General features: G+C 49.5%; 7 protein-coding genes across 7 annotated transcripts; 2 read left to right on the top strand and 5 right to left on the bottom strand.

Moving 5' to 3' along the window:
* Positions 1–3,595: 3,595 nt before the first annotated feature.
* Positions 3,596–4,324, bottom strand: FTJAE_2704 (uncharacterized protein; the record flags this gene model as incomplete). Its single annotated transcript, XM_037348925.1, has 1 exon — positions 3,596–4,324. The coding sequence occupies one exon, from the start codon at positions 4,322–4,324 to the stop codon at positions 3,596–3,598; it is 729 nt and encodes a 242-aa protein (XP_037210189.1).
* Positions 4,325–5,222: 898 nt separating this feature from the next.
* FTJAE_2703 (dephospho kinase) lies at positions 5,223–6,761 on the bottom strand (the record flags this gene model as incomplete). The annotated part of the gene is made up of 5 exons (XM_037348924.1): positions 5,223–5,628; positions 5,687–6,163; positions 6,217–6,246; positions 6,298–6,374; positions 6,456–6,761. The coding sequence occupies 5 exons, from the start codon at positions 6,759–6,761 to the stop codon at positions 5,223–5,225; spliced, it is 1,296 nt and encodes a 431-aa protein (XP_037210188.1).
* A 1,000-nt stretch (positions 6,762–7,761) lies between these two features.
* FTJAE_2702 (actin) lies at positions 7,762–10,109 on the top strand (the record flags this gene model as incomplete). Its single annotated transcript, XM_037348923.1, has 3 exons — positions 7,762–7,801; positions 7,875–7,953; positions 8,003–10,109. 3 exons carry the CDS (start codon positions 7,762–7,764, stop codon positions 10,107–10,109), a joined length of 2,226 nt encoding a protein of 741 aa, XP_037210187.1.
* A 659-nt stretch (positions 10,110–10,768) lies between these two features.
* FTJAE_2701 (major facilitator superfamily transporter) lies at positions 10,769–12,594 on the top strand (the record flags this gene model as incomplete). Its single annotated transcript, XM_037348922.1, has 3 exons — positions 10,769–11,142; positions 11,200–11,704; positions 11,755–12,594. The coding sequence occupies 3 exons, from the start codon at positions 10,769–10,771 to the stop codon at positions 12,592–12,594; spliced, it is 1,719 nt and encodes a 572-aa protein (XP_037210186.1).
* A 358-nt stretch (positions 12,595–12,952) lies between these two features.
* FTJAE_2700 (uncharacterized protein) lies at positions 12,953–13,189 on the bottom strand (the record flags this gene model as incomplete). Its single annotated transcript, XM_037348921.1, has 1 exon — positions 12,953–13,189. The coding sequence occupies one exon, from the start codon at positions 13,187–13,189 to the stop codon at positions 12,953–12,955; it is 237 nt and encodes a 78-aa protein (XP_037210185.1).
* A 1,560-nt stretch (positions 13,190–14,749) lies between these two features.
* Positions 14,750–16,395, bottom strand: FTJAE_2699 (Suppressor STM1; the record flags this gene model as incomplete). Its single annotated transcript, XM_037348918.1, has 6 exons — positions 14,750–15,338; positions 15,391–15,454; positions 15,507–15,611; positions 15,667–15,822; positions 16,094–16,328; positions 16,378–16,395. The coding sequence occupies 6 exons, from the start codon at positions 16,393–16,395 to the stop codon at positions 14,750–14,752; spliced, it is 1,167 nt and encodes a 388-aa protein (XP_037210184.1).
* A 1,564-nt stretch (positions 16,396–17,959) lies between these two features.
* FTJAE_2698 (uncharacterized protein) lies at positions 17,960–19,415 on the bottom strand (the record flags this gene model as incomplete). Its single annotated transcript, XM_037348917.1, has 2 exons — positions 17,960–18,874; positions 18,924–19,415. 2 exons carry the CDS (start codon positions 19,413–19,415, stop codon positions 17,960–17,962), a joined length of 1,407 nt encoding a protein of 468 aa, XP_037210183.1.
* Positions 19,416–20,020: the final 605 nt, after the last annotated feature.

Genomic DNA, 20,020 nt, shown 5'->3' with positions numbered 1-20,020 from the left:
AGACCGATCTATGAACTGGTACAAGAGAAAGCGGATACATAGCAGAGGAGGGGGCTATCCGGTGCAAAACAGAGTCGCAGCGCTCCTGGGATAGGATGGGGCCTAGCAGGTTGCGAGTACAGTAGGAAAGTTCGTCTGTAAGAGTCAAGGAAGTTGAGAAGCCGGTGGAGCTAGAGGGCAGGGGTATGAGCAGGGATTCTCATGACCCCGGACTAGGGGACAATAAGGCCACAGCTTCCAGTCAGCAGGGCTAGAAGTTGTACTAAAAGAAAGTTAGATCCCGCAAGAGGGCGTGAAGAGGATAAAGATGATATCGAGAGCCAAACCGTAGAAGATGAAGCTGCAAGACGATGGTCCTGTATAATACCAATTGATGATTCCAAACCGACTCCAAGACGACCAAGAGTGGCGCAGGCTTCAAGAGTGTATCGACAAGGGGCTCGATCGGGCCACTGGACCGTCCAGTCGGGCTGCACAACAGCGACTCGACGGAGGTGGCTTGTCTCATCCTCTGAAGAAACAAGAGGCGACGAGGGACGTGTGGATGGACGGGCGGGCTAGTGAGTCGACGAGGTCGATATTCAGTGTGTCGACTCAAACTGAGCCACGTTAGACCCGTCTGGGGTTGACAAAACTTCCGACGACAGCGGATTCAAGCTGTAGACACGCCACATCTGTTGACCGACACCCAGACCTTGGGTGCGATAACTTGATGCCTCACCTCGGCCGTTCTTCTTGACACCCCCCTAAAATCGACCGGCACGCCCCCGCCAACCCCGGAAGAGGGACAATACCCTCTAGAGTCGAGACAGGCCAGGGTATAGCAGATGCAGTATGCTATTTTTCACAACAGTTGAAACCACTAAAGCCCGGGTGCTAAGGCTAATTGCTCGATCAAGGCAATTCAGGAACCGAACCGAGTTGCAGCGGGATCGCCTACCGCCTGAGCGCAGTCCTCTCGATATATCTGCGCTCACGGCAATATGGCAATATCATACATATGTCAAAGACCCCGTCCTCTGATCCCCCGCATGAGGGGCACTTATATGGCGAGGTGCCAGAACTTTTGTCACGATCGTACGGCGGTTGTCCCTTAAGGAGCTTGACAGAAGATTTGATCGGGTTTTCTGAGGTAGCAAAGTCGGCGACAGCCGTATAGGCGAAGCGGCAGCTCCTCACGGCAACGTCGGTATATTTTCTTGAATGATAGGTCATCCGCAGACTGGTGGCTCAGCATGCATCTTGCTTGGAACAAAGCAACACCATTCGCATCGAGACAGTGGGCGATGCGCCCTGAATTCTGGGCTTAGCCAGTCGATTTCGAAAGCAGGTGTGACATTGTAGAGGCGGAGAGCGAATCACAGGCACAGTCGAGCTGTGGCATCTGTATCCTCAGGCGCTGATATAGACTGAATTATGAGTTATCCAATTTAAAGTAACTTTGAGGCTCTCGATCTCCTCCCGCTAGGCTGATGGAGGGTATATTCGACTGAGACACAGAAGCATAGCTGAGGCTACTATTTGCTTTCTCTTGGCTGATGTTTATCCAAGTGCTGTGATCACATTCGAGATGCGCTGGAGAGCCAAAGCAGAGGTTGCAAGCGTAGCAAGATGAGGACAAGCGCGTGTTTGAAGTTGTAAGAGAGTGGGTCAGGAAAAGCCATCTGATTTGCAGCGGCAGGACAGGGGTTTTGGGGCAAGAAGCGGGACGAGTATCTTGTTCCTACCGTTTTGGCGTAGAAGCCGTTATTCAGGGCATCTGATTGGATAGTACTGACATGTCTCAGCTGCTAGCAGGGAGACCGGCGTGTCTCAGATCTGTGTCAAGACCAGGGGTATATGGATGAGGTCCACTGATACGTCGAATAATATCCACTCAAAACCCACAGCCTGATTTCGTGGCTCATGTTTAAACACCCACCCACTAGAAGCTCACTGGAACAAGCTCACCAACAGCGGCTTTGCGCCTGGAAAGCCACATCTTACAGGCGAGTCGGTTAGGCGAGGACCACGTCAGAGCTCAATCCGAGCACATTTACATAAGGTAGATGGTGGACTTCAATTAATTGTTGTGGATCATTTAGGCTATGAATAGCAGATGGCGTTCACTTTCTCTCACGGTAGATAAGAGCATCTCCAAACAGCCGGTCCTTTCATCTTGACAATCTATCGCTCAGTCCGCAACCGATCTCGATTTGTTTTCATCTCTAATGTTTTAGTCGATTCTTCAGCTCTCAGCTCAGCTACTAAATTTGCTACACCTGAAGATCCGTTCCTACCAAGATCGATACGCCTGAACATCGAACGACACCACGATTCCTTCATGGAACGGGAATCCGCTGCTATGTATCACGACTAGTGTACTTAGAAACCCACCGTCTTCAAGCCTTCAGATCATCTTCGCATCTCACAACAAGTACCGGATCCTCTCTAGGGGTCAGGGAATAGCCCAGTTGATACTGTTACATCGCGTTGAGACTCCGTTGTTTTCCTTTGCATCCATATCATCCGACCAGTGCTTCCCCTCGTCTCATATCCATAGCTAGTTATGTAGGGAGGGACCTTCTGTAGAGTCTCATTCGCATATTCAGTTTTACACGCAACAATTTATTCCAGCGCAACGCGTCATCTATTTGTCAGTGTGTTACGAGCTGTTTCTTGAGTTTTCCGTGCCTGAGCTTGTGCCTGAGCCGGTTCCTGAGCCTGAACCTGTGCCTGGAGCTATGATGACTCTCCACAGTGAGCACGGTGGTTTCTTCCACAGACTTGGGTTGACGCCCGACAGCTCGGAACATAAACGAGGCTGTCAATTGACGTGATAACTAACAATAGACTTGCATAATCGTTTATAAACGCGTCAATGCTCAAGCTGTTGAAGGTTTGCTGAAGTGCTCCGATAGTGACGATATCGTGATCTTGATCTTGATGGCATGTGCTGCACCCTGCGGCCGTCAACCTCAGGACGGCTAGAGGATGCTCTGCCCGTTGCCGCTTCGAGATAAGCTGTATCGTAAAGAGGAAGTTGCAGGATAATCTGCCGTGCACTAACTCCAACAGAATTTCTTTGCTCATCTTCCTCAAGCGTTCCATAATTCTTCTATGGGTCGCCCGGTAAGGCCGTTTTGTGGCCAGGGTCTCATACATCCGTTCCTGAATCACTACTCAAATGGGAAATTACACCACCACCTTTTGGGAGTGAGCATGATTCAGGCCTTGTCGATTCCCTCAAAATGAACAACATGAACCAATTGCGACACTTTAATCTCCCCGCAATGAACTTCTCTCATTTTCTTGCTACGTTACATACCTAGCACCCTGGAAAAGATAACTTCTGGAAGGCCTCTGCCCTGACCTCTGTACTCTGTATCTGTCACAACGTTTCCGTCTTTCCCCCAGCGCTTGGAGATTCTGGAAATAGAACAGCAGAAACATCGCCCACAACGGGTCCGATCCCCTTAAAACATTAATATATTGAACAAACTCTCAGGGAAACGTTAATGTTATCGTATCCCGGTCATAGCCCTATCATGCCGAACCGGTCTTCCGTTCCCTACCTTAGCCTGTACTGTTGGCTGTTGCTTGCGCGATGCAACAGTTACTCCTTGTTGATCCTCTTCCACACTTCATGCTCGGCTGCAGCAAGACTCTCGCCTGCAGCCGAAGCCCACTTCTTGGCGGCCGACCAGACTCCCTCCTCATCGTTGTCTCCTATCAGAGATGGCCTGCGCTCCTGGGAGACTGATGCTTCGTGAGCCGCACGCTGGGAGCTGGAGAACTCGGACGCGTGCACGTTTTGGTGATAACCAGGTGGATGAGATAGGTCGCTTCCGGAGCCTCCGCCTAGCATGCCGGTTGGGCCCAAGCCAGCCATAGGGGACGGGCCAGGAACAGGAGCTGCAGTCGTCGCTGAACGGGTAGCGGCGAACTCTGACCCGCTGGATATAGGCGCATAGGGCACTTGTGCTGGTGTAAACTGTGTTTGTGTCTCGTGTAAAGTCTCGCCGGCCTTTGGAGGTGGTGGTAAATATGCTCCATTTTGCGGCTCCGGTACAGCTCCCGGCTGCGGGGCCGGGGGGCTCGAATCTACAACTGCCCGCGTTGGAGTTGGCTGGATGTTGGCGGAAGGTTGAGGTACCCCAGTTGGAGCTGGCATAGACGGGCGAGCGCCTGGCTGAGCTGCCGGGTAAGTAGACGTCGGCACTTCATTGCTTGCAGGCCCTTCGGCTGGCGCCGCTGTGTCATCTGAATGTGCTGTCTTTGGGGTGATTCCTGACGCCTTTGCTGCCGTGATAGGGCTTGAGGTGTGAATAGGAATTGGAGGCATATTGGTGAGTTCTTGACGTTAATCCTGTATGAAGGTGTTTGGTTGACTCTCCTGCGTTCCGAGTGCTTGTGTTCTTCCAAGGTAAGATTTCGTGTTACCCCAAGGTTTTGAAACCTGTAAAGTACTTGTCCTAAAACATTGAGTGCGATGAGATGTTGTCTGAATAAGAGAGTGGCGATGGATGCCAACTACGTCATGTGATCTGCTCTTGGTGCCTAGCACGCGGTTACCTGCAGTCAGCGGGGAAATGCCGATCAGATTCCCGTCGATAGTTCCGTGTCGTCCTCCTATTTCCAAATGCGGAATACGAGAATTGATTCTTGGACAAACGGAACCTATCCTCTCAACTTGGATTTTGCGATAGAGTGACGTAAGACTCTTATTGGATACACAACTACCCTGAGGTTGCACGGCGCTGGAGCTTCTTTTTCTTCCTCTTCATAAACAATACGAAGGCCATGTACTGGAGGTTTAGTAGAGTATCCAATGCATCAAAATGGTGAGAAATCTCTGAATTAAAAAAGCAACGGTTGTGACGGAGGAAAGATTGAGTTTGATGTTGAACGATGGAAGTTGATCTTACAACAACACTTTTCGGCGATGAGATATGGAGAGATGGCTCAATGTAGAAGAATCGGTCAATATGGCCTAATGATATATTTATGAGCTTGCAAAATGCTGTGCGCCTTGGAGATGACCGAGTATTGTATGGACTCCCAAGTTCCAATAGAACACCTAATTCATAAAATATATACAGCAAGCTGGCGGAGATATCCTAAGATCGCTGAATGTTGGCCAATCTATGGTGCCATCTATCTGTATATACATACAACCAATTAAGAGCTTCATCTGCCATGTCATATGCTACATATTTCTTTCCAGTCACCCAAGAAACAGTCTAGTTCTTGGACGACTTATAAGGACAACCTGCAAACGCTTTCGTCTTGACAACCTCTTCGAAACCCTTCGCCTCTTCAACACCCTTTCCAACAACCTTATCAGGACCCAAATCCTCAAAAAGGAAACCTTCGGACTTCATACTAGGCCCACCGTCGCCAGGAAGCAACCCACCAGATAGCCATGTGATAATAGCTTCGGGGTTCCAGCGTTGCCAGAAAGTGGGAGGAACATAGAACGGCTCTTTCATGTAATGATATGACTTGATACGCCCGGTCTGTTCGTCAGGATCGGAAAGGTATATGGAGGGTGCTAAGCGAGGGAGGCAGAGATAGCGGACCATGAGTTTTCGAACAAACAAGAGACTATATGTCAGAACTGTAATAGCCAAACCCGGCTCTGGGAAACTGTTCTCATGTAAGTATCTGATTGGAGAATTGGAAATGGTATGAACGAAAGACTTACCCAAATGCTCGTCTCAAGCGAGGTCCCATAAGGACACAAGCTGCCGGATATCCAAGCGGAGAGGCAATCTTGGGATACGAATCCAACAGCATGTCCATAAGAACATGGCCTAGTTTCTGGATTTCCGGTGTAGGGCGCAAATGTTTGTCCTCATAGTCTCCTCCGAAGCGTGTCATGTCCTCGAAGAATTCGAGACCATCCGTCCACTCATTCTTCCCGAGCACAGTCCTGTAGTCGATATCCATCATATCTGCAACATACTTCCACAGAGTTGACAGGCTAGCAACTTCCATGTCAGTGAGTTTGCGGTACTCATAGATGTCGAGGAACCGAACAGGCTCAGCAAAAGAGGCGTAAAGCACATATAGCAGATCTTCTTGCTTGATCTTGCCGCTCTTGATATATGGAGCATGAAGGAAGTTTGTGCGCGCCACCGCTTTATGAAGAACAGGCGACGTAGGGGGAAAGTTTGCGAAGCTGTCATCATGTTAGTCTTCATAACTCTAGCAATGTAGTCCAAGTAAACTCACCAGACATAGACGGCTTCAGTATCTGCATATCTAGTATTTGTTAGTAGAAGCCACAAGATCCTAAGACACTCATCTAAATACCTTTTGGGCGCTGTCTTTTGATTAGCTAGATCGCTGCCGCCATAGAGAACATGAGCGACGGGTTGAACAGCATATGTCTATGTATTGACGTCGTTAATATACAAGCTTTAAATGTTGACACCAACTCGGCACCTAGTAAGGTAGTTAGCTAAACATACCTCAAAGAGAGCCAATCGAACCGCAAGGTCATAGAATAACGGGAACTCGAATCTAGCGATATTCTGAACGACTTGAAAAGCATCTTGATTTGTCATGCGACTCAACGAAGCGCGGTCGTGAAACCCCAACTTAGATCGAAGCGAGTTAATTCTGGAGAAACGCAGAAGAGAACAGAGTACGACATAACCAAGAACAGCCCCAAGAATGATTGGACCTGACCAAGAAGTGGGTGCAAAACTGGTTAACAACTCTGATTGAGAACTCTCAGAAGCTGAGGCCTTCAAACTTGACTTTGCTGCATCCATGGCTGTGTTGATGAGCTCCTACAGATTTACTGAGAGGGGAAACAGCGCAAAAGACAAAGGAGAAGCAAGATCTACGAGAGCCAGGCAGCCCAGGAAAGGAATGTGTACATATTTATGGAACCCTTGCAAGAAGTGCGGCCTTCAACCCGAGTTGGGTGTGTTTAAACGTGCTACATCCATGATGCAGAACCCCACTGGCCCTATCGGATGAGGGGCGTTGGCAATGGCTTTTCTTGTAGACCAAAAGTTGCAAGCAGCTAATGTACCAATGGTGTGAGACAGACGCGTCTTTTGAGGCTGACGCAACTATTCCGAAGTCTAGAAATAGTGTTGGCTTTAAGCTGGTTACTTATGCAGCTGAGGCGGATAAGCTGACAACCCTATAACTTAAATTCGCAGCAGTTTGGCAAGCCCCAAAGGTACATATCTTTCTATGTTCATTTACTGAATGCCGGCCGGGAGTGAGGAAGAAATAGACGTCCAATAGCAATAGCAGAGGGAACAGCAGTGTTGACTAGGGGCCTTTTAGTAGTGATCTCCGACATTTGCACATGTCAATATCGCCCCAAGTATCTGGGTCATGGCTCGTGTAACTCCAGATCAAACAAAGCCTGCCTCATTGTGGGAGAAATAAGTGATTGGAACAACAGGGTATTGTCCAAAGTATTTGTATACGGATTTAGTGGTTGAAATAGAATACTTCCGCCGCCGATTCAAGCTGTACTCCGCAACTCTATCGAATAGCCTCTTTGTGGGGAAGACACTACACGGACCCATCCTATTGCCAATGCCTGTTCGAGGTCCCGGGTCATTAAAAGTCCGACTGCTTTGCGCTAAACCCAATTCGATGCCGCGATTCAGACCATGAATGCGCTCCTGGTGTTTTTGAGAGCTTGTTGAGGGCGCGCGGGAAGCTTCTTCAATCAACTCACTATCGATGTGAGCTTGCTCAGCGCAATTTCCACCGCAACATTAGAAAGGCCAAGGCCAGTCCATCAATATGGTTGGGAAAGTCAGCGAAAGAGTCCTCCTGCGGGAAGGTATGCTTCATTATCACTTGTCGATAGCGACTCGGCTGTCGTTTTAGACACATGTACTGACAGATTGCCGTAGGTCTCGAGAGAACTGACAATGGCATGAAGCTGACGACATGGCCTGATGTCACCCCGATTAATCAGAAAAACTATTATACGTACGATGACCCTTTCGAATAAGCGGCGTTTATGCTGATGCTTTGTTAGTGATTACATGAAGCGCGATGACCAAATCCTCGCCCTCCGCCTCCAGAGCGATGCCACCCGAGATCGACTAGTACAAAGTGCTCGGGACCGAGATCGCGCTCTATCCAAGACTGCCAATGGGGAGCTACCACTTCCTGTCGCAGACCTTCCTGACGAAGATGGTGCTACAACACCTTCGGCTGGCCTGGATCCCTCAAGGGTCATTGTGATCCACCCAGGCAGTCAAAATCTTCGAATAGGCTTTGCGAGCGACGCCCTCCCCAAGACAATTCCGATGACATTAGCGACCAAGTTCCCTCAGACCGAGTCTGAGATGTACGAGGCCCTACCACGACGACAATTTGAGGCCAAGACCCAGGATCAACAATATGGCGAAGAGTGGTCAAAGAAATACAATAAGATGTGCAATGACCTCAAGGTCGAGATGCGAGCCAATAAGCGCAAAGTCTTGCCCAACTCGAAGGAACTTGTTCAGACTTTCAACCGCCGTACGGAACCCGAAGTTATTCAGAAGCACAATGACCCCCTTGAGATCGAATGGACTGATATCGAAACGCTCGATGACCCCGACTCATTAGCTTCGTGCTTTATTGGACACCAAGCGGAGCGTGTTCCCGACGACTCGAATCCCAAATTCAAGCTTTGGTGGCCTATACAACATGGACAGTGGAATGAAGATGGGTACACAAGCCAGGAGCATATGTATGATGATTTTGAAACATTACTCGACAAGGCATTGAGGCAAGAGCTTGGACTGAAGACAAACAGCGAATGGCAACAGTACAGCTGCGTTTTTGTCATTCCCGACTTATACGACAAGAAATACGTGGAGCAAATCCTGCGATCGTGCATGACCTGGTTCGAATTCTCCAGAGTGTGTTTTGTCCAGGAAGGAATGGCTGCAACTTTTGGTGCTGGGTACACACAAGCCTGTGTTGTCGATGTGGGAGCTCAGAAGACGGCCGTGACCTGTGTGGAAGACGGTCTTGTCATCGAGGATTCAAGGATCAACCTGAAATATGGAGGCTACGATATCACGGACACATTCCTCAAAATGATGCTTTACGACAACTTTCCTTACCAGGACATGAACCTACGACGACGATATGATTTCCTTCTGGCTGAAGAGCTGAAGATTAAGCACTGCACCATGTCGCAAGCAGATATCTCTGTCCAACTCTTCAACTTCCATGTCCGGGCTCCTAACCAACCAACGCGGAAATACGCTTTCAAGACATACGATGAGGTCATCTTGGCTCCGATGGGAGTGTATGACCCAGCCATCTTTGACAACAGCGCCAAGCTAAGAGGACGTCGTAAGCTGGTTGAGAGATCTTACAACGCCTACGACGTTGATATTCCAGACGATCCAACCTCTGCCGCCCAATTAGCTATTCTAGCGCTTGTCCAGCCGTCGATAACGTCCAACGCCAATGGCTTCACACTGTCACAGCCCGATATCTCAACTCCTATCAAAGAGAACAAACAATTCAACTTCCTTGGAGCAAAGGAGAGCATGACCAATGGAACACCCATGGGTTCTCATGCCGGATCTCCTGCGCCGGAGGGCGCTAACACGCCGCTTCCCTATGTATTTGGTAAGGACAGGGATGGTGTGAATGGAGGTAGCCCAGCGCCCAATGGTTCTCGTGCTGGAGGCACTCCTAATCCTGGACAAACACAACCACCAGCAGGCATGTTTGTCGATGCTGCTGCCCGAACCGCTAAATCCATGGCCGCTGAGCGAGACGCCGTGTTACCGGTCGCTCCTCTCGACATTGCCATTCTCACAAGTATTCAGAACGCCGCTAAGGGCGATGAGAAGAAGCTGCGAGACTTACTTGGAAGTATCATGGTTATTGGTGGTGGTGCCAAAATTCCTCACTTTACGGTTGTACTGGAGGAGAAGATCAAGGCCCGACGACCCGAACTGAGCGATCGGATCCTCGTGAGTCGAAGCGCGAGAGATATGGACGAACAAGTTGTCACCTGGAAGGGTGCCAGTGTGTTTGCTAAGCTGTCGACCAACGACTCATGGATTACACCTTTCGAATTTGAGAGGCTAGGTGCCAGGACTCTTCACCACAAGGTGCTCTGGGCCTGGTGAAACGGGACCTGCAAGATAATGGACTAATGGAGTTTGGGCACGGGCATGGAGTATGGGTAACTTGTATCTTGTATCACTGGAATGCAGCATGGAGCCGATCATGAAGGCAGTCGTAGACAGAAGCTTATAGGAAGGGGTTGAAAAGCCGCTAGATATATGGATGTTTATGTTTATTTATATGGTGAACCTGACTTATACATGGAGACATGACATATATGGAGCTAGCTTGATCTTAGCGAATCGTGATTATGGTGTAACAACTTGAACGCCACACGATATTGAGACTCACTTTTCAGCATCAGCTACAAAGTTCGTGTTCCAAGACTGAATCAATCAACATCTTACGATGCTCTTTTCTCCGAGAGCGATATCGGGTGCGTACATACATGATGCGTGAAGATTATGTAATGACCCCGTCATGCGATATCCGAGCTTCAAGCTGGAATTAGGTGCGGACGGTAGCTCCCCGGTCATCCGCCCTTATTGTTTAGCACTATTATTGTTTGGGCATTTCATCACATAGTCTACACACATCGCGCTTAGAACAAACCAGTACGTCAACATTCCGCGTGCCCCAAATACCAGTTTTGTTTTTGCGTCTGCAATGTGATTATCCCTCCTCTTTGCCAAAACAATAATCTTTCCGAAAGAACCCCGCCATGTTGCGATATCTACCATTTGCGCCGTCGACGACGCCTCTCCAGGCACTGACGTACCTTCTCGGCATATCGCTCTTCTCGATCTCCTTTCTTGTTTTCTTGAACAGCTCTGTTTCTTTTGTTATCACCGACCTGATTGGGCAGAAGGAGGGCGTTGGTGATGTCGTGGGAACTCTAGGCTTCGTCGATGAGCTCGTTGCGCTCGTCGCTTGTCCAGGATGGGGCCTTGTGTCGGATCGTCTGGGTGTTAGATGGGTCGCTGTCATTGGGTACGCGATAATCGGCGTCTCGCTGGCTCTGTTTGTGCAGGCCAAGACTGTATATCCCCAATTGTTGCTGGCTCGCGTGTTATTCGCGATCGGCGCATCTGCAGCGTGAGTTGAGGCACAGAGAGTATAGCTTACATGAACGAGCATTGCTAACTTTGGAAGGGCCACAATGGTAACTGCGATACTCCCATCCTTGACGGACGATAGCAACAACGAGGAGGATGAAGCCCAAGCCAGAATTAAAGCTCTCCACAATGCGACAGCCCGGAGCAGCATTGCCTTCTCTGTCGAATCAGAAGCGACAATCACCCAGGAACGATACACGCAGTCTATTTCTGAGCCAAGCACGACAGATACCGCCGATACTGCTGCAGGAAGACCATCCAAGCTAGCGGGATTCGTTGGATTGTTTACGGGATGTGGTGCACTTGTCGCACTGACGCTGTTCCTCCCACTCCCAGCGCGATTTGGCGAGAATGAAGGCACTACCCCCGCTGAGGCGGTATCGTATAGTTTCTACGTTGTTGCGGGTGTCGCATTGGCCGTGTCTATCTTTGTTGCGATCGGTCTGCGCAACATCAAAGGTGAAGAGGGTAAGGGTTGGCGAATGCTCTTGGGACTGAAGAGCGATGACGAATCGAGTAATGGAAACGGTCGTGAGCGACGTGTAAGTCCAGCACTTTCGATTTTGGTTGAGCTCCCACTAACAAGATATAGAAGCTTGCGCCGTACCTCCACCTCATGAAAGACTCAGTCTTCCTTGGATTCGTTGATTCACGAATCGGACTTGGCTATGTTGGCGGTTTTGTTGCCCGAGCTTCAAGCGTTGCTATTTCACTCTTCATCCCTCTTTACGTCAACACATTCTACATAAGCAACGGGTTCTGTAAAGGCTCACCTCACGATTCATCGCCCGAACTCAAGGAGGAGTGCAGGGCTGCATACGTTCTGTCTTCTATCCTTACTGGTGTGGCGCAACTCATGGGCCTTATTTGCGCACCCATCTTCGGATACCTTGCCAGTCGAACTGGTCGCATCAACTACCCCATCGTCGTGTCTACCGTTTTTGGTATTGTAGGCTACATCGCCCTTCCACAGCTCTCCAGTCCTGAAATCAAGGACGTAGATGGCCGAGGCGGTAGCCCCGCAATCTTCTTTATTGTTTCACTTCTTGGTATCAGCCAGATCGGCGCTATCGTTTGCAGTCTTGGTTCTCTCGGCCGTGGTGTTCTTGCAGTTGAGCTGCCTCGAACCGCCCGCCCAGAAAGCCTACTCCAGCCAGAGGAGTACGAATCAGCCAACGACGAGAGCCGGCCTCTCATCAGCATTACGACAGACCAAGAGTCAGTCTCTCGCATCCGCCTCAAAGGCTCTATTGCAGGCGTGTATTCTTTGTATGGCGGCTTTGCCATCTTGCTACTCACTAAGCTAGGGGGCTTCCTCTTTGACAAGCTCTCTAACGGGGCGCCATTCTACATGATGGCCATTTTTAACGCTGTTTTGCTGGCATTCTCTCTTGGAATGGATGCTTCGCACACATTTTCACATCGGGTGTAATACATTTTAGCGACTCTGTCTTCTTGTTACTAGATACGAAATAAATGAAAAGCCTTCTTCTCTCCTTTCAATACATCTTACAAGGGTCGCCAGTCTAGCGTTATTATCATAGCAAAACATCGCTTACTTAAAAAAGGAACATGATATGAGAGGCGCATACAAATTTATTGAGACTGCTATTCTAAACCGTACCAGATATCAGTGCTGAAAGTTGTCAAATATGTACTACACCCCCTGGATCTCAACCCAGATTTCTAATACCTACACAAGTGTTCTTCGGTCTCACCATGATGTCTCGTCTCCTATCTCGTCAGCTCTGTGATCAAACTTACGGATCGAAGTCAAGAGAGATGTTGACCTAACGTCGACGTTTGATACGATGACGCATGGACTCCGGGAGCTTCTTGAGCTTCTTGAGCTGCTCGAGCTTGCAGCGGAGCTTTTTTCGGAGTCCATCACGAACCTTCCTGCAGTCGTCCTTGAAGTTGTCTTTGTGATACTCCATATTGAGGCAGAAGCGCTCAAGGTACTTCTCGAAGATATTATCCGCCTCGCTCTCCTGGTCTTCAGGGTCGACAGGTTGGTAATACTTCATTGTGGTGGTTTGTGGTTGCTCGGCTACTACTGAGAATAGGCAGGGCTCTAAGCGTGGAGTGGTCACAAAGAATACTTCTAAGTTGTTTTTGTGTTGTTGCAGGCTTACTGAGGTATCTTCAAAAGGTTGTTTGACTGTGAGGTGAGTATAGATAAAAACGATGGGAGAGATGGGCTTTTTATACTCAAAATCTCTAGAAGCAGCATTTATGGCTACTGAACAATCATCTTATCCTGTTCACTTGTTCTGCAACAGTTCAATACTTTCTAAATGATGTGGTTGATGGGAAAGGGGCTTAGGCAAGAAAGAGCGCGTTCAACGACGTTGAGGCCAACGGGGCCATCAAAATGCAGACTCAAGCATATTTTAGTAGTTTAACTCATAGAATCGAATCCTGGGTCAGTTCTTGGAGCTTATAGGAGCTCAACTGGGCTTTAAAGACCGAATATTGATCGAGTTACGCCTCAAGTCAGAGTCGCTCCAGCTCAGCTGCCTAAGAGCTGCCATTACGAGCACGACGTAACTGCCAGTGAACAAGGACTACTTTTACCAGCTCTAGAGAACACTGGAGAGTGTTCGAGGTGTCAGGTGGGTGCAGTTGTGGCTTCAAGGCGCCTCGCAAGGCTGATTTGGATGCTGGCTCCAAGGATGGCTTCATCGAACGACTAGCTCATTGGGAAGAACAATATCTCAAGCCGTAAACAGTCTATGTGTTCTCTTAAGAGAACTAAAGTCTTCCTTTTGTTAGGATATCAAGTGCTTCGTTCGTAATATGATATCTGCCCATACCCCTGACAGGTGCTATGTGATGTATCAGATTCTGGCTGCGTCCTTTCATTGGCTTGTGAGCTTGTATAGTAAGCATTTATACGGTAAGAACAAAGAACTTGACAAACCCAGGGAGTTCCTTAAGCTCATTAGCACTGAAAAGGTTGAGTGCCGGTTATTAGTTTAGAAAAGGGGGTGAGGTATGTTGACTTACAGACGACGACAGCCAGTAAGCCAATCGAGTAATGCACAACAACGAATGAGTGGACTCTTTCTACAAGGCGTTAATATGTAAATATAATACTTTACAGTAAGGGCGTCGAGGTTACCCATTGTTTGTAACCCAGTTCATTCATCTTGTGGTGAATCACACATCAAACAGCAAAGATATAAGAGCATTTCAAATGAATTTTGTACGGAAACCTTCGAGAAGACCTAGAGGACAGAAATATTTCTGGGTGCAGCAGAGCTAGTGAGATCTGAGCTCAAATCCTCCCTATATCACGCAGCACTTTGCCCGTTGGACGCAGACCATCCAGCCAGACACAAAAAACCAATGGTCAACTTATTTTTTTCATTTCAACCTGTCGAAGAACAACGAATATGGCATCCTTTTCCACCCCCTTCTTATAATCGTGGCGAGTTGATGGGGGAAAAGGAAAAAAGGGGGGAGGGCGTGGGACATGCATGAACGTTGACCCGTGTTTGCCTTATGCTGTGAGAGGGTGCAAGCAGGGGATTTTTTGGGGGCGCTCTCTTTGTGCGAGGCGCGCGGGCTTCGGCTTAGGCAATCTAGTTGCCGCCGAGGCTGGGGAAAGCAGACTGGTCGCTGGTGTTGATAGCAGCATTGCCCTTAGCAGATCCCTGGGGAGCACCGCCGCGACCGCCGCGGTTACCTCCACGGCCACGGTCACCACCACGCTCTCCGCCACGACCTCCACGGCCGCCTCGGCCTCCGCGAGCACCACCTCGGGTGCGCTCAGGCTCGACGAAGCGGGGGTCGAAGTCAATGGTTTGCTTGACCTTGCGCTCGCGCTGGCGCTGGGCCTTGCCTCCGGTAGGGGCGAAGTACTCCTCCTCCTCGTTCTCGAGGGGCTTGGCGTTGGCCCACTTCTTGTCGAGCTTGCTGCCCTCGTTGGCCTCACGGACCTTGAGACCAGAGTCGAGAGCGGCCTTCTTCTCAGCCTGCTGGGCGAGATATTCCTCGTAAGAGACCTGCTTCTCGGCCTCCTCCTCGGCGGCGGCAGCCTCAGCGGCAGCGTCCTCAGCAACGGCATCCTTTTGCTCGTCCTTAGCGATAGCTTCACCGGCCTGCTCGTCCTTAAGCTCAGCAGTACCCTCGTTAGCACCCCAGGATTGGGCAGCCTGCTTGTCAGAGCCACTATATTCTGTCAGCATGTCGAACGAGACCTGAGGAATTCAGTCAAGCATACCCGTGGCCGCCGAACTTGGAAGGGTGTCGGTCATCGCGCTCACGGGCGTGTCTAGCGCCACGTCCTACAGATTGTCAGCTTTTGTTCGCCATGACCAATATTCTCGGGCTACTCACCACCACGGACACGAGCACCGGCACCGCCTCGGGGACCATCACGAGGAGCCTCCTCAGTGGATCGGTTCTGGTTTCGGTTGCTGCCAGCACCACGATCCCGGAAAGCTATTCCGAGTCAGTATTTTGACCATGGACTCAATTTCAGGTGCTTGAAACTCACCACCCTCGTTACCACCGGGACCACGGCGGTTACCGCTAGCACCACCGGCCCTTACGGGAGCCTGGGGCTCGACATTACGCTTAGTAGTACGAGCAGGGTTCTTGTCAACGGTCTTGACAGGAACGACGGGCTTCTCCTCGCCGTCACTGTCGTTGCCTGTGGAGGAGTCGATGTGTCAGTACGAATGATCGTAATTGAATTGGGCATTGGGCATCGGAGTCGATGAAGCAAGATTTTGGATTTTTCTTTCTCGCGGGGAAAGCGGGGAGAGGAGGAATCGTACCGAGGTAGGCAAAAGGGTTCTGGACGGAGCGTTAGCATGATTGCATGGTTATTTGGCTATTTGCGGTATCATATTTGTGGTGTTTTAGTATGAGGGGACAGGCCGTCGCGTTAGGTTAGGGCAAACAACCTGATGGGCGATGACGAGTGAAGGGACTGAGGGGCTTGTTTTGGATCATGGGCGAGAGGACGGACGATGCGACAAGAAATAGCAGAGGCGTAGAGCAGGCGAGGAGGAGCAGAAGCAAATGCGACTGCTGAAGCCATCGAGAGTGAACGTTCTCATACAAGAGAGTTCGATTAACGGCGTTGTGGTGCAAAATTGCCAACCCAATGCAGCGCCCCAAATCAAAACTCGAGTCGAGATCGCAGGGGGTACACTGCATACAATAGAGAAGGAAACAATAGAATAGTAGAGATGAGTCGTACCTTTGTGACAACCGACATCTTTGGTCGTCGCCTTGGGCTTATCGCCTTCCGTCCGGGGCGTAATTCAAATCTTGAGGGCGACGAAGAGTGGTCTACGGTCGCATGACCTTGTAAGAGGAAGAGCTTTTTGGTGGTTTTGTTTGGGTTTGGGTTTGGTTGAGTGAGGTACGTACGTAGAGACAGACTCCAGCCAGCAGAGGGGGGGGTCCGAAGCGAGTATTGGGATTGTACTTGTAGGAGTGGAGGGCTCAGTCAGGTTTGGCTGAGTCGAGTCGAGTCGAGTCGAGACAAAGTCAAGAGAGAGGGCAGTCTCGCAAGGTTTAGGCACTGTAAGTATTTTTTTGGCTTCTATTGGTGTGGTGTGACCCTCTCGACCTTTTTTCTTTTTTTTTCAACTCTTGAGACCTAATGGTGCCCACGATCAAGACTCAAATCATGGTCTAATGTTACTGGCAACAAATTTATGTACTAATACAATTATTAATTGGACCAGCCTCTTTTTTTTTCCCACTCCCGCTCCGTCTGCGTCTTTGTATTTTACCTGATCTAAGTGCGGTCCGGTACTGGCAACTCTCTCCAAGTACATACAGCGCACAACATGCCCTGACGCAGCTGTTATTACTGGTCGTCAGGTGGGACGCTGAGGGAACTCTGACGCACACGCAAAGCGCTAGGAACCTTGTTCTCGCTTAACGATTTGTTGCAATCACAATTGAATTTTGTGAGTGGAATTTAGGGCATGAAAATGGGGTACTTTTGACAACTGGATTGGATCTTTAGAGCTACCTTTGGCACAGGCCAATTAACCCCGCGGTTGAGCTCCAGAGGATGATGTTGCTCATATGACTACGATCTATGCCCGGATGCAATGTATATATGCTCGTGATTAAAGTCATTGAATTGACTCAATTACCCGGTAACAATGTTATTATAAACCCAATGCATCAGCCTCTAAATCAAGCAGAGTTCAATATTACTACTGAGGCTTAACTCACCCGCCTCTACCCCGCCAGAGCTTGGACTTACTTGGTAGCTATGGCTGGGCTTCTGTGGCTGGCAAAGTCAATGTGATCAAGTTCCCAAGTTAAACAGAGTCAGTCATTCATTGAATTTATCGCAAAACGTTCAATCTGCTCAATTCAACGCCCACGTTATCAATCTCTAGCCCAATTGAGTACCAACAAAGCTCCCTTATCCTGCAACAGTTCTTATGGCGGCCGGTAAGATCTCGCTTGGCTCCGTGCCTCGGCCGTCCGCTTCCGGTGCCGAACCGATATGAACGCTCTCATAGTTACGTACCTCTAACCTCCACCTCATCCGTCTCGGGCTTTGTCCTGATGATCATGATAATGCAGCCATCTCATTGGTTTGCTGAAACTGTAATTCTCTCCCTCTTGGTGATCACTAAGCTCAGAGGTTCATCCTGTATAGCTTCTTCATACTGCTCTGCCAACCCCATTTCACTGTATACTTGAGCACGTAACGAATGTAAACAAACTTCTCTTACTGGTAAAACTTGATACATAATTCGCATGTGAATAGGGCCCTGCTTCGTTAATACATACTGCCGTGTAACAATCCTCTATCGTCCTGTAAAGAACCGTCTCAACTCAGACCCAACTTTGCTCCCCCATTCTCCTCCCTCAGATTGTCCCGGCTTCGTCCTCGCAATGCCCTCCTCACTCACACTTGCATCTATCCTCCTCAGTCTTCTCACCTCCTGGTTCTGCGTTGATCTCGTCGTCGCGGGCTGGTAACGGTCGAGATACTCTGATGATTGCGGAGTGGTATGCACAGTTCGTTGCGAGTGCGACGTGAGCTGCGCGGGCAAGGGGCTAGCCGTCTTGATGTTTGACAATGGAAGCGGATACGGCGTCCGCAGTACCTGATCTGGATATTCTGGAGGTGTTCTGTATGCCGATGACTCTGCCTCTGATCGATTGGCCTCTGCGCGACGTGACGGAGCGAGTCGAGACGATGGTCGTTTCAAGGGCTCAACGCTGACCCAGCTAACAGCTTGTTTGTGCCGCACTTCAAGCCGGTCATTCGTGTCGAGGAAGTCGTTCTCTGGAATCTTTTGAGTATTGTGGCTGCGAGTCGGCGAAGAGGGTGGGGTTTTAGGTAGAGTTGGTGATGGTTGGCGCGGAGAACGATGTTCTGGTGATCGACTTCTCACAGGCGATTCCGAGGGACAGACTGAACAAGGAGCAGAATGCTGTTTTCTCAGATCGTGAGGAGGCTGAAGGTATGTATCGGCAGCAGTTGACCTGCGCTGGCGCTCGTGGATGGTGGGACTCGGTGGCCGTTGCATGAACAACGGTATAGGCTTCAGGGGGCTTGGTTTAAAGGAAGGACCGTTGATAGGGTCAAAGATGTCGACCCATATCACTGACTCTGAGTTGTCCTTGAAGTCGGTTGAGACCTTGTTGACCGTGAGGTCCTCGGCCTCGATACCGTATTCGTTCTTGTGGATTCTCTGTTGGCTTGGGGAGAACTGCTGCACATGAATATTAGAAAGGATCACAGAGGCGAATCTGACAACTTACCTTCAAGTTCTTCTCGCTGTTTTTGGCCTCCCATCTCTTCCTGGTCAAGCCCCCATCCACTTTCTCGACTCTCCTCAGCCCCCTTTTCGCAACATTATCCTCCTTAACACCGTCAACTTCGACCTCCACAACACAAGCTGCACAAAGCGGTACCTCAGTCACCTCTCTCCCTCCACATCCCTCCTTCACTCGATCTTCGGCTCCGCTCTCCTGAAAGAGCTCGTGTACTGAAACCCCCTGATGAATGGACCTGCTCCCGTAGAGTAGACATCCGTAATACGCTCGATGCCAGAAACACCAACCGAAACTGACACATTCATCCCCTCGGTATATGAGCTCTCCGCAAACCCAGCATATGGCTAGGTTGAGGAGCGCTGCGTGGCATGTTGCACATGCTAGACGTCCAGTACGGCCGATGATTTGAGGGGTACCTTGAAAGACGTGGAAGCAGAACGTGCAGGTGAATATGTTGGTCTGACTACGGTTTGGCATTGTAGAAGCAATAAAGGGAAAGAAATGCGTTCGATAATATGTTAGGTATTGTGATGAAAGAACGTATGGTCGAGCAACCGAAGACCAAGACCGTGGTTTGGTGATCTCCAGATCGTGCCCTGAAGGAGTGTCATAGTTAGGATCGGATATTAGGTATCAGGTAAGGATATGAGAGTAGAAGACTACCCACAGCAAGGACATAACACATCACATTCAGGAAAGTGCAGGTCATGTCAGGGAAGAACGCATCATATCAGACGGAACCAACAAAGGAGTCCTAGGGAGAGGGAGAGATATGTGCTAGGTTTATACACAACCCTATACAATCAAATACAATGATGAACTATTCTCATCTGAATTTTAATCTCAGAACCTGATGCATTTTGCCATAACGCCCCGTGAACCCCCTAATCCTTGAGTGACCCAAATCCTTTGTCTTGTGTGGTAATAAAAAACCAGCATGTCATTGACTTTGTCAACATAAAAAGCCAGGTAAAAACAATCTCGAAACTCCAGCTTAATCAAAGCACGCTTCATCATTAGCTTCTTGTGTCAAGCTCTGGGTGTCAGCAGAGTCGAGTGACCAACATGCTACAAGACGAAGC

The sequence above is a fragment of the Fusarium tjaetaba genome, assembly GCF_013396195.1.
Source record: "Fusarium tjaetaba strain NRRL 66243 chromosome Unknown NRRL66243_c0000056, whole genome shotgun sequence".
NCBI lineage: Eukaryota > Fungi > Ascomycota > Sordariomycetes > Hypocreales > Nectriaceae > Fusarium > Fusarium tjaetaba.
The sequence above is the reverse complement of the archived record's forward strand: the minus strand, read 5'-3'. Positions and strand labels throughout refer to the sequence as shown.